This window comes from Schistocerca nitens, chromosome 4, assembly GCF_023898315.1.
Source record: "Schistocerca nitens isolate TAMUIC-IGC-003100 chromosome 4, iqSchNite1.1, whole genome shotgun sequence".
In the NCBI taxonomy this organism is placed as follows: domain Eukaryota; kingdom Metazoa; phylum Arthropoda; class Insecta; order Orthoptera; family Acrididae; genus Schistocerca; species Schistocerca nitens.
In genome coordinates this window covers 137,350,538-137,367,339 of record NC_064617.1, presented here as the reverse complement: position 1 = coordinate 137,367,339, position 16,802 = coordinate 137,350,538, and the positions used below count along the sequence as shown (strand labels likewise).

Sequence of the window (16,802 nt, the reverse complement as noted above, 5' to 3'; positions counted from 1 at the left end):
GAGACAGCAAAGGACTTGGAAGAGCAGTTGAACAGAATGGACAGTGTCTTGAAAGGAGGGTGTAAGATGAACTTCAACAAAAGAAAAACAATGATAATGGAATGCAGTCAAATTAAGTTGGGTGATGCTGAGGGAATTATGTTAGGAAATGAGACACTTAAAGTAGTAAAGGAGTTTTGCTATTTGGAGAGCAAAATAACTGATGATGGTTGAAGTAGAGAGGATATAAAATGTAGACTGGCAATGGCAAGTAAAGCATTTCTGAAGAAGAGAAATTTGTAAACATCGAGTATAGATTTAAGTGTCAGGAAGTCGTTTCTGAAAGTATTTGTATGGAGTGTAGCCATGTATGGAAGTGAAACATTGACGATAGATAGTTTAGACAAGAAGAGAATAGAAGCTTTCAAAATGTGGTGCTACAGAAGAATGCTGAAGATTAGATGGGTAGATCACATAACTAATGATGAGGTATTGAATAGAATTTGGGAGAAGAGGAGTTTGTGGCACAACTTGCCCAGAAGAAGGGACCGGTTGGTGGGACATGTTCTGAGGCATCAAGGGATCACCAATTTGGTACTGGAGGGCAGCGTGGAGGGTAAAAATTGTAGAGGGAGACCAAGAGATGAATACACTAAGCAGATTCAGAAGGATGTAGGTTGCAGTAGGTACTGGGAGATGAAGAAGCTTGCACAGGGTAGAGTAGCATGGAGAGCTGCATCAGAGTAGTCTCAGGACTGAAGACCACATCAACGACATAGGTCACAAAATGTATAGAAAACTGACACATGTGCACCAATACCAGCACAAACTTTCAAATCATCACACATTTCACAAAATAGGTATATCAATGAAAATTTTGAAAATACAGGATGCATCAAAGAGAAACATCCAATTTGGCATGTCTATATTTCTGAAACGAATAAACGTATACAATGAATTTTGTTTTTTGATGAATGGAAAACTCCAAAAACATTTTTTTCATATCTTTTAATAGGTGTTTGATATGCCAATGCGACATTCTGATTGTTCCCACACTGCAGTCAGCATGTCTTGAGTTAAAGCTTCCACAGCTGCTGATATGCAATGTCTCAGTCCATTCATTGTTGTGGGCAACAGAGGCACATTAACATAGTCTTTTATAGCCCCCACAAGAAATAATCACATACAGTCAGGCCCTGTGATCTTGGAGGCCAGTAATGTCAGGCTGAATCATTTAGTCCAATGTGACCAATCATCATTCAGTAATCCTTTGATTTAAAAATTCTTGCACTTCCAGGTGCCAGTGTGGAGGTGCCCCAACCCCTTGGTAAATGAAGTTGTTCGAATCAGTCTCTAACTATAGGAAAATAAAGTTCTCAAGCATATTGAGATATGTGCTTCATCAACAGTGTTCTCAGCAAGAAAAAATGGACCATGTACCTATTCCTGTGAAACACTCAAACCATATTAAATTTTGGAGAGTCCCTTTCAAGTTGTACAACTTCATGTGGCTGTGCCGTACCGTCAGTTCACCTGTCCATTTAAATGGAATGTTGGCTCCCCACTAAACACTAAGTGTGGAAGAAAATTGTCATTCTCTATTCTGATGAGAATGAAATTACAGAACTCCACAGGTTGTTGTTTGTCACCTTCATGAAGGGCTTGCAGTAGCTGAATTTCATGTGGTTTCATGAGTAAAAGTCAACCCAACATATGCCAGATGGGTATTGGGAGCATGTTGAGCCATCAAGCTGCACTGAGCTGTCAAGCTGCATGGCGAACAGGTTTCTGCAGACTCCTTGTGAAACTATGGTGGCTGCATTCAGTGTCTGTGTCAGACACTCAGGTATGGCCCAGCTGTTTGCCTTTACACAAACAACCTGTTTCTCATTATTGTTCAAGCCATCGTCTAATGCTCTGTGCTGTAGGAGGATCCACACCATACATAGAAAAAAAAGTCAAACTGTACAGTTATTACTGAGCTGCTTAACACGAAATGTAGATCACAAAACATTTTCTGTTGCCTTGACACCATTTTTACTAGAACTGAACTGGTCGCACAGCGCTGCTACCTAGTAGGAACCATGTAAAACTCAATGCACATATCTCAAATATCATAATGGTTATGATTTTTTGAAACTGGTTGATTCATTTTGATACACTCTGTATAACATAATTGGATACATAAAAAAAAATCTACTCACCAAGTGATGGCATGAGAAAACACATACAAAGATTAAAGAAGAGAAGTGCAAGCGTTTGGAGTCAGTAACTGCTTGTTCTGGAAGAAGGGCTGAAGGGGAAGGAATAGAGATGATGGAAAATGACAGGCGGGATTTAGGTAATCCAGATAGTTTGGAAAAGCTGGCCAGAACTCTGGGTCAGGGCAATCAGTCTTTCCTTCTAATACCGTCCGGTAAGCCTCCCTTGACTTGGGGTTCTGGGTGTTTCTTCCAATCTCTTCCAATTTCCTAAACCTCACCAGTCTTTTTCCTTCATCTGTTTTCATCCCCCCCTCAACTATTCTGGTAGAAGAGAGAGCCACTGGCTCTGAAAGCTTGCACTTTTCTTTAACTTTATATTTGTGTTTTCCTGCTGGTGTTTGAGGCATAGATTTTTTTATCTACAGAAAACAGGCATGATTAATATGCTTGTAATGCACAGAAGGTGAAAATGTGACCTTAGCAACATGGTTGCAAAATGTGATGCTTGGAATATGTTCTCAGGAACTATGGATATTCTATGAGTTAAATAAGAATTATCATGACACCAAACACTTGGCCAAGTGACACACCAGAATAAAATGCTGCATACTGTGTATATGTAGAAAAGTCTATGTTGTAGTGACCTGATAAGTCAACAATACCTGCATCATCAAACTTCAGGTTGGGACAGCTGGAGAAATCAGGCACAACACATCATACACTGAAACTAACCACATAATAATATTTGCTGACATGTAGGTCAGAGCTGGGAAGCCAGTGAAATTCATAAACATGACAATACTTTTCTCAAGAAAGAATAAAGCATAAAGATAAAAGGATCCTGGACTCCTTTGCTGCAATGAGTTACCAGTGCAGTAACAATGGAGGAGCTACAGCAGTAATGACCAGGGAAATGCCTCCAATGGATTTTAATGTCAAGAATACATATAACCTGCACCCATGGGCTCAGCTCCATTCTGCCACATCAATCTTTGAGAACCCATTCACTCACACTGCTGAAATGTCAGAAAAATGCCAGAAAAATAATTAAACAAAAGTTAGCGAAAGCACTGAGATGAAAACCGAAAGGCAGTACTGACATGACAATTCAGTATTTCTCTTTATTACATCTAGCTGTTTTTCAGATGGAGTATGGAAGGAGCCTTTACAAAGAATATTTTTGTAAGGTGTAGCTGTCCTCTTCCCACAGATTGGTTCAACATGTGCATTAAGGAGCCTACAACTTAACACGAACTCCAAACCACTAAACGACTTAGAATGTTTTAAAATATATAAATCATAGCCAGAGGTTAAAGAAACAATAAGTAACAGAAAACAAAAAATGGATAGACCACTTGACTTTTAGTCATATAGTCTGACATTTGGCCCATACGACAGTAAGTACTAAACCAGAGAAGTTAAGTTCTTGTTGCAAAGACCAGTTAGAGGAGCACTCTGATTACATAACCTAGGTAATTTTCTGTTCCAGCCTAGTACATATCATACATATGTGTGTGTTTTTTGTGTAATTCACATGATTACATAATACAGACAAATATTTACCTTACATTTAATGAATATATCAGAAGTTCCACACACAGATGTCAGAGGTCTTTGTAAAAGTTCAGCTCTGACTAGTGAAATCTTAACCTTCCTTGCAAAACATTAAATAAAAGGATCATGTGACATCCTAATTTTCTCTGCAAATCCAAAATGATGGCTGCAGTAAATGAGTAAATAAAATAAAATAAAAAAATTAAACATTCAAAAGTATGCTGTATTTCTGTAAACAATTATAGTACTTCTAATGATCTCTTATTTAAATATGTTTTAGGAATTCTCTCAAAACTGGACGATTCTGTGGGAGAGATAGTAGATGCTCTCTCGAAAGCAGAAATGCTTAACAATTCAATCATCATATTCTCAACAGACAATGGTGGTCCAGCAGCTGGCTTCAATGGTAATGCAGCATCAAACTGGCCATTAAGAGGTGTAAGTAGTATTTAGCTTTATTTTCAAACAAAATGGACAGAATAATAAGACAGCTACCCTACATGTCAGTTAACATGTGTTTATGTGCTTGTTTCAAAAAACATAATTCCAACTGAATTAGTGTTCAAGGAGGAGGGGGTGTTCCAGAATATATATTTATGTAACAAGTTACATATACATACATACTCTGCAAATGATTGGAAATGCATGGCAGAAGGTATTAACCATTGTACCACACATTATGGTTTCTTCCCATTCCTGTTGCAAACTGAGTGTAAGAAGAATGACCACTTTAGTGCTTCTGTAATTAGTATAATTTTGTCGTTGTACCCTCTATTGGAGCAATATGTTGGGAGCTGAAACATATTTCTAGATTTTTCACTGAACTGCAATACTTGAAACTATGTAAGTAGGCTTTTGCAGAATAATTTGTGCCTGCCTCTAGCATCTGCCATTTCACATTTTTCCGCATTTCTATGTCAGCCTTCCATGAGTCAAGCAAACCTGTGACCATTTGAGCTGCTCTTGTTTCTGTATGGTCAATTTTCCCTGTTAATCCTACCTAGTATGGCTCCCATGCAATAGGGCATTATTCCAAGATAGGATGCACAACTGGTCTCCTTCATTGACTGGCTATATTTCCCAAGCGTCATGTCAATGAACTACATGTTATCATAATAAAATCTAAATTCATTTTTTTATTTCAATTATTTCCATGAGCTGCGTATAAGGGTTGAACTGTGTGTAAGGGTTCTTGAGGAAAAAGAGACAAATACAGTGTTTGTGTACTTTCATTTCATATTGTCTGCCAGTGTAGATATCATGCAGTGCTTTCTAATATTCCTCCTATCTTCTCCCTTTTGAAAAGACTATACTAAATGATGCACTTTTTGTAAAATACCTTGTGATCCAGCTGGATAGCAGGCTACAGCTGAATCAATAAACAAATGAACTAATAGAGAGACTCAGTTCAGCATGTTTTTCACTTAAGAGTATTTCTCATTTTGTTGATTTGAAAAGCAGGGAAATGACTTATTTTACACACTTCCATACACTGGTTGCTTAAATAAGCATAATCTGTGGTGATACAACTAATCTAAAGAAAGTATTCATTCACAGATGAAAGCAGTATCAATACTTTTTAAAGAAATAGGCAATTGAACATCTGCAAGAGACCTCTTCAAAGAATTTTGTTCTCTTAGATTCATTTCAAAATACTTTTTTTGCTTAATGGTATTTTTCCCTAATATTAAAAAGTAGTTTCAGTGAACTGTGATTTGCATAACTGCAACACAAAATGGAATAATAGTTTACATGTACCTGTAATCTCCTCCTTCTTGTCTAGGATTTAGACAGGCGTTCAGACATAAGGCAAGATATGGGAAATCCCTATAAATTCTGAAGAAAACTAAAACCATTTCCCACTCTTTTTACAAATAACATGATTATCTAGATTTAAGGATTTAAGGTACATGTTAACTGCAAACATGTCCTTGTTCACTGGGTGAAGGTATATACTCCCACTGCAGTTAGACTACTGTTGTTCTGAGATACCTTGTGATCTGTTCATGTAGATAACAAACTAACAGTTGGAGATGATAGCCAGTATGTAAGTGAGTAGAGGAAGAATAGCTGCTTTCAAAGTAACAGATATCCTACTAACTTCACTGAGTAAAATTTAGCCTGAGTAATCACATATAGTCTACAGTAATTCAATGATAGTTAATTATTACCATACCTCCTAACATCTGTTTCTCTTTACTGGTTTTACTTTGACTCATTGCACATTACTGCTAGTCCTTCTTCATGATGGGCATATGAAACACAATGGATGAATGATTGACTCACTGTGATATGTCATGTTTACATACTTTTTAATATGGAATGAGCACAGATTAGTGAGACAACTACCATGTGTTACATTCAAACACCTAATTCTGCACAGATATCAGTTATGAAGACCACTTCTGTGTGCCAATTTTCCTGTTGAATTTAAGTTTAATTCTTCTTATTCTGAAGTTATCCTCTTTATCTTTATAGATTCTGCGTAATTTTTGTATTTTTTGCAACCAGTAACAAGTTACAATATGTAGTGACAAAACAAATGCTTAAGATAATCTTGTAAATGATCATGACCTCACCATATTTTTCACTGAGGAAGTATATTATTATTATTATAAAACTTAATTGTCTATATCACAATTAGTGGCGGTAATTATGACCCATAGAAAATTAGAGCCTAACTAAAATAACCGATACTTCTCAACTGCTTCCTCTGTTCTAAAATGGCATAAGATGCAACACTCTATTTACCATTTTATTTTGAGGAAAAGAGAAAAGGAAGAAAAGCAGGCCAGTGTCAGAAAAAAGGTCCCTATTCTACATATACACTCATTGTGTAAAAAATGTAATAATACATAACTTCATTACAAAGTACTTCAAAACAAAAGACCTCTTGAAAGAATATACAGAGTCCTTCCTGTAACCATCAACACTAATGCATTCTATGTAGATTATGTCACAATATGTTATGTTACCATATCTCTGCAATTTAGTTTAGTATGTTTACTAACTTTAGCTGCATACCATGGTCAATGAATCCACCACCAGCTAAAAACTCTTGCTTTTTTAACTGCATACTATCCATCAGTAAGTATCTTATGTAGCCGCAAACAAAATAAAATTAAGCTTGAGTTATGAAACAGATGAGGTTCATACCAGGTAGTACTAATAAGCAATGCTGTGGATACACATGACACAAAATGCTTGACTAATTTACATCAGAGTTCAACAAATCGATTCTAAATGAAACCCTACTAGAACTAAAAACATATTTGCTTATTTGACCTTCATTGAAGTTTATATGTAAACTTTGCAAATATTTCAAATCTTGAATCAAATATTAGGGTTCCCATTATTTAAAAAAATCACTTTAACCTCCAAATAACCTTGAAAATCATGCTCAAGGTCATGACCATTAGCAGCAATGTGTGACCATCTTTGCTACCTACAATTACTGTCTAAAACATTTTGTATATTCTCATCTCCATCCCAAGTTATTTCCCATTACAGTTTAAAATGGTCCACCCTATATGTTGTTTGAGAACTCTTGTTGCAAATTTTAAAATGCAACTGGAATTTGTATAGTGTTAGGATTCTCTGCTTTTTCACAAGTGTTTCACATGATTTTCAGTTTTTATGTAAAGTTATAGCTTGTTTTTGTGCCTCTTTCTCAAATATCACTTACAATCAAGATAAATGAGTTAAATTTCATACAGTATAGACCTTTGATGTATTGAGAACTATTGAGCCCAGTCAAATGCTAATGTAACTATCAATAAGTGTATTCAAAAATTCAGGAAATTTATAAAATAAATTGCAAAACATTTCTATAATCTACATCCAGAGTTAAATTTCATACTGTATAGACCTATGATGTATTGAGAACTCTTGAGCCTACTGAAATGCTAATGTCACTATTAATAAGTGTACTCAAGAATACAGGAAACTTACAAAATAAATTGTAAAATATTTCTATAATCTGCGTCCAGAGGTAAGCGCATTCTGAACTTTCTGTCTTATATCTAGAGGCAACTATGTAGTAACCCTTGTGCTGTATTTTAGTTCTGTACTTTGAGACATGATTTTATAGTTATTCTAACAGTTGAAACTTCCTGGCAGATTAAAACTGTGTGCTGGACCAAGACTCGAACTCAGGACCTTTGCCTTTTGCGGGGAAGTGCTCTACCAACTGAGCTACCCAAGCACAACTCACACCCCGTCCTCACAGCTTCACTTCTGCCAGTATCTTGTCTCACAGGAGAGCTCCTGTAAAGTTTGGAAGGTAGGAGACGAGATACTGGCAGAAATAAAGCTGTGAGTTTGAGTCTCGGTCCGGCACACAGTTTTAATCTGCCAGGAAGTTTCATATCAGTGCACACTCCACTGCAGAGTGAAAATCTCATTCTGGAAACATCCCCCAGGCTGTGGCTAAGCCATGTCTCTGCAATATCCTTTCTTTCAGGAGTGCTAGTTCTGCAAGGTTCGCAGGAGAGCTTCTGTAAAGTTTGGAAGGTAGGAGACGAGATACTAGCAGTCTGGCTGTCTCATTGACAGCAATCTCATTAGAGATTAGTATTATTTGCTGTTACACAAACTTTGTGTCTCAAATTGAAGAATCTTAGAATATATTCTATGGTATTGTAGGACCTGCTGTCCCAATGACATATGAGACAGTTTGGTACAATGATACTTTATTAATACAAGCAGTATGAGACACATCTGAATGGTAGTGAGGTGTAAACTTGACTGAAGTTCACAGATATCACACTATTCAGTTGGCAGTCCCTAGTCAGAGATGTCACCACAGAGCATCCTGCCAGGAATGTGAAGGACTGTAGGAAATGGTAGTCAGCAGGTATCAGTGTATGGAGATGCATGCAACCAATTATGTCATGGCAGGCATGTGTGTGAGATACAATCAGGACCTTTCTTGAGGAGGCACTGCACAGATGCACCTCACCGGTCATGTCATGGTTAGCACACAAGCGAGACACAATTTGACTGTTTCTTGGAGAATTCGTGATGATGTCACAGGAGCAGCTTGACCAAGGTCACACACAGGTTGTTCAGTCACTGCAGTATGATGTAGTAGTTGTTGCTGCTTGAATCTGGTGTGCCAGGGGTTGTGCTGCGCCATCATGTAGAAGGCCATTTTGGGATGTGCTTGCAGTTCAATGCAGGTCACACAACTCATTTATGTAGTGTACACAGTAAGCTGTAGTTCCATACAAAAGTGTCAAATTGTATGTGAAGCCTGGCATGATGTGTTGGAGCACAAGGCGATGTTTGTTTTGGCTGGCATGTAGCTAACACCCTGTGGCAAGAGGAAAGTGGCTCAATCAGGAGTGATCATGTCAAACAAGGAGAAATTTGGGAGAGAACTAATGTTGAGGAAGAAGAAATAATTTGAGGCATGCTGATGTCACAGGACTCTGAAGAACAGTTCAGCTGAATGGATGGCATCATGAAAAGAAGTTATAAGATGAACATCTATAAAAGTAAAACAAAGGTAATGGAATGTAGTTGAATTACATCAAGTGATTCTGAGGGAATTAGCTTAGGGAATGAGACACCTGGAGAACTTTGTAAGAAAAGCACTTCTGAAAAGAGCCATTTGTTAACATTACATTTAAGTGTTATGAAGTCTTTTCTGAAAGTATTTGTCTGGACTGTAGCCTTTTATGGATCTGAAACATGGCCAATACACAATTCGGACAAGAAAAGAATAAAAGCTTTGCAAATGAAGAATAATGATAAAGAATAAATGAGTAGATCAAATATCTAATATGAGGTGCTGAATTGAAATTGTCCATCAAGTAATTGCAAGAAGTGTGTGTGTGTGTGTGTGGGGGGGGGGGGGGGGGGGTGAAAGCTGTAGGCAGAGACTAAGGTTTTCATAGAGTAAAAAGGTTCAAATGGATGTTCATTGCATAGTTATGAATAGATCAAGAAGCTTGAACAGGATGAACTAGTGTGGAGTGCTGCATCAAACCAATATTAGGACTGAAGACTGCAGCAAAAGCATCAACACAGAGTAATAGAATCACTAAATACAAATGAAAATGAATCCAGTTCTCTGCATAGAGCTTGTATCTCTTCTGACATAACCTTCAGTGTAATGTTTCATTCTCTTCAGTTGGGTATCTTTACTGTACACATCTTTTCACCTGATTGCAGTTGCCTCTTGCTCCCACTGCTTCAAAAAATTTGGAACTGAACTGTGCATCAAGAGGTTTTTTATTTGTGCTTCTATCAAAACAACTCCAATTGTTCCTTTCTCATAAATGGGTTATAAAGTTGTCCCTTTGCACCCCAAGTAGCATTTGACTTATTACATTTGTGGCTGTCTGTATAATGGAACATAAGAAGGAGTACTGACCGTACAAGATATCTATCTCAATATATCCATCATGGACAGTTAAAATAATTTTAAAACAAATGATACTCTAGAAATGGAAAATGAAGCTACAATGTAATGTTTTGAAAACAGAGTGACCAAATGAAAAACTGCAAGCTTTCAACCAGTTTTCCACAAGAGAGAAAGCTGTTTGGTTTGCAGATAATTAAACATTGATCTGACATCCACTGAAGATGACTTGCAAAAAAGGTGAAACATGTCTATGTGCACAAGTACAATAAAAACTTAATGTGTAGCTTGCAAAAGATATTTTTCTTACAAACTACTGTAATCATATACGGATGCTGCAAAAATTGCAACCACATGAAACTCTTTAATGTTAAAACCTTTAAGGCTTGCCAGTGTATCTGTAATTCTGTCAGAGATGAGATATTATTTGGAAGATCAGTGACATGGATTGGACAGAGACTTGAAAACAAAGTGTAGGATAAACACAAATAAAAGAAAATTTCGGTTTTATGTCAGCTAATGCTGAAGGAATTAGATTAGAAAAAGAAACTCTAAAAGCAGCAGACAAATTTTACTAACTGGACAGTAAAATAACTGATGTCTTAAGTAAAGATAATATAAAATGTAGTCTAGTAACAGCAAGAAAAGCTTTTTTGAAAAATAGGTATATATTAATACAAATAAACATTAGAGTGTTGGGGTGTCTTTTCTGAAAGTATTTACCTGGACTGTAGCATTGTATAGCAATGAAATGTGGACAGTAATTGTTACAGACAACTAGAGAACAGAAATTTTGAAATGTCATGTTACAGAAGAATGCTGAACTGAAGTTAGATATACCAGATAACTAATAAAGAAGTACCATTTGATTATAAAAAGGTTACATTGATAGCATGCATCCCGAGGCATCAATGAATGTTTAGTGTGATAATGGAAGGAGGTGTTGAAGATAAAAATTGTAGTAGGAGATTAAGGCTTTCATACGGTAAGCAGGTTCAAAACAATGTAGACTGCAACAGTTCTGCAGAGATGAAGAGACAGACACAGGGTCAATTAGTGTGAGGATCAGCATCAAACCATGAGGATCAGCATCAAACCAGTCTTCAGATTGAAGACTACAACAGCAGTATGTAGCCTTTTTATTAGACTGGTTTTCAGTATGTAAGAAGTGCTTATGTCCCATCCTGAGGGTGTCAGAGAATGATACACACATTTGAAAAATGTCAAAATATGTAGATAGAAATAAAAGGCACCATATGCAGAAATAATTACTCTGTATCAGTAAATTAAAGTAAGCACAATAAATCATTTAAAAGAATGACTCAAAATTATGACTCAGTCATTATTCATTTTAGGTGAAGAATACATTATGGGAAGGCGGAGTAAGAGGAGCTGGCCTCATATGGAGTCCACTACTCTCCAAGCCTAAACGTGTGTCAACTCAGATGATGCACATCACTGATTGGCTGCCTACTCTGTATGCAGCTGCAGGAGGAGATGTTTCGTAAGTTTCTATCTATTTTATTTATTCTCATTTATTTATCGATGTTTACTGGATCAATAGACAACATACATCATATGGGTCAAGTCAAATATGCTGTGATGGAAGTTGGCAACTACAGTGTTCTGAGGAGCCAAATGTTACATCCTCATCACTAATTATAAATGATTGGAAGGTAGCCAAAAGGAACTGTCATCATAGATGTTTGGATAGGCAAACAAAAGATTAGTTGACACAAGTGCACTTTAAATAAATATATTTTACTCAACTTGTTACTGAAGATCTGCTACACTGTTAAACCTGTGAAACCTCTGGACAGTATTATTTATGTCCAAGTTGGCTTTTATTTCCAGATTTTCTGTGTCACTATCCATGAACAGTGTTCTATCATCTTCATAAATAGCTATACTGCCATTATTAACAATGTCTGGGGTGTGATTTATGTACGAAAAGAAAAGCAAGTTGTTAATAGTGAAAAATCACTGAAGGAGATGCTATAGTAATTAACAAGGGTTTCATTACATGATCCAGGAACAGACAACAGTACAGAAACTTTTTGTAAGTTACTTCAGACAATATTATTATGATAATGGAAGATCCTGGTGGAACGTAAATGGTGAAAATGATCTAGCACTTCCCATATGCTTAAAATCATGCAGGGATATCAGCAGTGGATAAAATCATCTCTCTTTTATCTAGTATGTTGCATCTTATGGCACATCACAGCCTGTTTTTTTCTGGAGAGGTGGTGGGAAGACATACTGTATTTCCCTACCCTGAGTCCAGTTAGCTAAAAGTCACTATTTTCACCATACAGGCTTAGAATCATATCTGGAAGTGCACACAGAGGAATAAAAATAATGAAGCTTTTTCATGTCTTTAATGATAGGTCATATTCTAAGGTGCAAGTAGAGAATACTTTGATTACTGTAAAATGTATCCCAGAAATACAAATGCAAATAGCACTAATTTATGCCAAGCATCATGCCACTCAGATGAGGAGATTGTGTTCCTCTACAAAAACTTTTGGAAAAACTTTAGCAAAGAGAAGATATGTCTGACTGTTGACTGCCTGTGGCATTGTTCATAGTGACTATTTACAGACTTGCATAGGAAGGGTTTTACACAATGTTAAAATACAGATAAACGAGCAGGCGTGAAAAAGAACTGTACTCCACCTTCATCACTCAAAGAAGACACAGCAAAAGAAAACTACCATCGACTAAATAAGGCTGTGATACCGGCAAACGCATCTAACCCAAAAAAAGCAGCAGAACCAAGTTCCACACCTGAAGATATTCAAGATACAACAAGAAGAACTGGGCACTGGAAACCAGAAGCAGTACCTACAGGAGACCCACTAAGGACATCAGCAGATCCAGTCTCAATAGTATCACCAAGGACATCTAATTTTACACGTATCAGTGAACACCAACAATCAACTACTACCAACCCAGCAACAGGAGGAAGTTCAGCAATTCCAGTGAGAAGAAATGTAAGGCAACCATCTCATCTACAAGATTTTATACTAACAAAAAGGATCAAGACCAAATTAGGATAACTAGTGCACCTATCAACATCACCTCTAGTAGCAGTCCTTGCAGCAAAAACAGAAACCACCTCAACATCGACCACGCAAGTAAAATGACCAGAGAGATGGAGAACTGCACCTTTTCACCATCAGGACATTTTCTTATGACCAATGGAAAAAACCAACTCACGTTTCTAGATGAGAACGAAGATTTCTCACACAATTTAAATTCAGGAATAAAGGTAAGTGGTCAACCAAGTACAATCAGAACAAACCTAAAATCTCACCAGGTCACTCTTCTTAATCAGAATATACAGTCACTTAGGAATAAAGTAAGAGAGCTTGAAATCTTGCTATCAAGTGAACTCAGATAGGTTAATATACTGTGCTTAACTCAACACTGGCTGAGAGGAAACGAGTTAAAGACAGTAAAAATAATGGATTATGTGTTTGCAGCACAAACTTGTAGAAATAAGTTTACACATGGAGGGAACTGCTTATACATAAAGAAAGATATCAAATTCAATAATTTAGACAATGTTGAATCCTTAAACACTGAGAAAGATTTTGAAATATCAGGCATAGAAATTCCAGCATTCAACTTAATTGTAATATGTTTATATAGATCCCCAGATACCCACCTAAAAAAATTCAACACTCGGCTTGATACTTTACTAAATAAACTAGTAACAAATCAAAAAACAGTTCTTATATGTGGAGACTTAAATGTAGCAAAGCAATTCAAAATCTGAGCTGATGAACATATTAACAGCAAATAATTTGGAGATTACAATCCACTCCCCTACACGTGAAACGAATCATTCCAGCACTACCATAGACCAAATAATAATAAGCTCCAAAACAAAATATAAATCAGTTGTAATAAAAGCTGGACTGGCAGACCATCATGCACAGGCTATAAGCTTTTGTGTAAATACTAATCCATCCTATAATTATATGAGGAAGACTACACACATGGGCAGAAATGTCAGTAATACTGCAGTACAAACATTCCAGAATTATCTCCTACAAGAATCATGGGAGATAGTGTATAGTACATAAAATATTTCTGATAAGTTTCAGACATTCATGAATATTTTTAAATATTATTTTGATCTTGCTTTTCCATTGAAAGCCAAAACAATGCAAACTACTAAAAGCAACAAGTGGATTACTAGTGGTATAAGGAAATCTTGTGCTAGAAAATGGTACCTTCACAATATTGCAAGAAGCTACAACACAACTCAGGAGTTTGATAGTTACTTTAAAAAATATAAATCTATCTTAAATAAAATAATAAAGGAGGCAAAGAAACGAGACAATGACAAATACATAGAAGATGCTTCAAACAGAACCAAAGCAATCTGGCAAGTTGTAAAAAAAGAAACCAAATCTTACAAAAGTAGAGTTAATAATATAGTATTAAACGCTGGCTTGGAAAACATTAATAACCCACAGGAAGTAGCTAATATGTTTAATAATTATTTTATAAATGTAACAGAGAAACTACTACAACAGGCTTCTAATAGAAAATAGCATACAGAAACAGGGAAAAAAGCCTCAAGCAGATCAATGTTTCTGTACCCAACAAATGTAGAAGAAGTACAGGATACAATAAAAAGTCTCAAAATGAAACACTCTGCAGGTATAGATGATATACCTGATTTCATTATAAAGAAGTGTGGGGTCTTTATTACTGAGCCCTTAACCCACCTATGTAACCTATCTTTTGCTACAGGAACTTTTCCTTCATGTTTGACACCGAGCGAGGTGGCACAGTAGTTAGACACTGGACTCACATTCGGGAGGACAACGGCTCAATCCCGCGTTCGGCCATCCTGGTTTAGGTTTTCCGTGATTTCCCGAAATCGCTCCAGGCAAATGCCGGGATGGTACCTTTCAAAGGGCACGGCCGACTTCCTTCCCCGTCCTTCCCTCATCTGATGAGACCGATGACCTCGCTGTCTGGTCTCCTTCCCCAAACCAACAACAACAACCTTCATGTTTGAAAACAGCAAAAGTAAAGCCATTATACAAGAAAGGAAACAAAGGTGATGTTTCCAACTGCAGACCACTGGCACTTCTTTCTGTTTTCTCAAAATATTAGAAAGACTTTTCAATAAGAAACTAACAGACTTCTTAGAGGTAAATGGCATTCTGTCAGAATCTCAACATGGATTTAGAGCAAACATCTCAACCGAATCTGCAGTTCACTCCTTCTATTAGAGGCACTGATAGCATTAGACAACAAAAAACTTACCATGGGCATATTTTTAGATTTGTCAAAGGCATTTGACACCATAAATCATGACAAATTACTACACAAGCTAGAAAATCTTGGCATTAGGGGAACAGCTAACAACTGGCTCAGCTCTTATCTTAAAAACAGGGAACAATATGTGGAAATATATCAAGAAAGGGACAATGTAATTAGGAAATATAATTCCAAGCTACTGACTGTTAAATATGGAGTGCCACAAGGATCAGTAATGGGTCCTGTTCTGTTCTTACTCTATGTAAATGACCTAAACATAAGCAATGACAGCAGTAAAATATTTCAATTTGCTGATGATACGAGTCTTCTAATTACAGGAAACTCAGAAGAAACTCTTGTAAAAAACATAAAAGAAACCACTGACAGGCTTACATGTTACTTTGATGACAATGACTTAATAATAAACACTGAAAAAACTGTAGCTATGGATATATACACAGCACAAACAAAAAATCTTATATCACCCAATCTAGAGCTTTACGAACAGACAATTGCCAAAACAGGCTGTACCAAATTTCTTGGACTTTATCTACAAGACAACTTGAAATGGAAAGCACATATTGAGCAAATAAACAAAAAATTAAGTAATTCTTGTTTTGTGCTGCGTACATTAAAAAATTGTACCAACTATCAACACCCTTCAGTGTGTATATTATGCAATTGTACACTCTCACCTCCGGTATGGGATTATGTTCTGGGGAAATTCTGGAGATGCCATCAAAACATTCAAAATTCAAAAAATAATTATAAGAATGATGGAAGGGGGTAGATAATGGCAAATCATGTAGACCATTGTTTCAAAAAAGGATGATCCTGCCACTTCCTTGCATATATATGCTTGAAAATATAATGTGTTTAAAGCAAAACTTACATACAAAAAGACCACTCATCACTCAAAATCACACAATACACAGCTATAATACAAGACAAAAATTGGATGTACATGTTCAAAGTGCCAACACAAAGTTATTTCAAAACAGCCTTATCCATCCTAGTATCAAACTATACAACGCCTTACCAGATACCATTAAACACATACAAAACATTGGTCACTTCAAATATAAACTGAAGTCGTACTTGGTTGATCACTGCTTTTACATAGTAAATGAATACCTACAAAGCAAAATTTTTGTGTGTTTACCCAATGCTGTCTCATTCAGAAGAACATTTGTATTTTATCTCTCTGTATATAGCGTAACAACATTTATTTAAGTATTCATCATTAATTGATATATTAATGCGTGTTATTATGTAAAAAGGTATATTATATGTAAAACTGTTAATATTAACAAAAAAATCCAAATATCTCTTGCACATTGTGCAGCTGCAGATGAAAATGGACCAATTAAAAAAAAATAATAATAACAGCGTAAAAGGCAGGAACTGTAAGC

The 16,802-nt window shown here is 36.3% G+C and overlaps 1 protein-coding gene across 1 annotated transcript in view; it reads left to right on the top strand.

Moving 5' to 3' along the window:
- Positions 1-16,802, top strand: part of LOC126251791 (arylsulfatase B) — a 346,307-nt gene that overhangs the window by 296,204 nt on the left and 33,301 nt on the right. The window contains exons 7-8 of the mRNA XM_049952418.1: positions 4,018-4,175; positions 11,460-11,608. Coding sequence (XP_049808375.1) covers positions 4,018-4,175; positions 11,460-11,608 — 307 coding nt within the window. The remainder of the gene's footprint in view (positions 1-4,017; positions 4,176-11,459; positions 11,609-16,802) is intronic.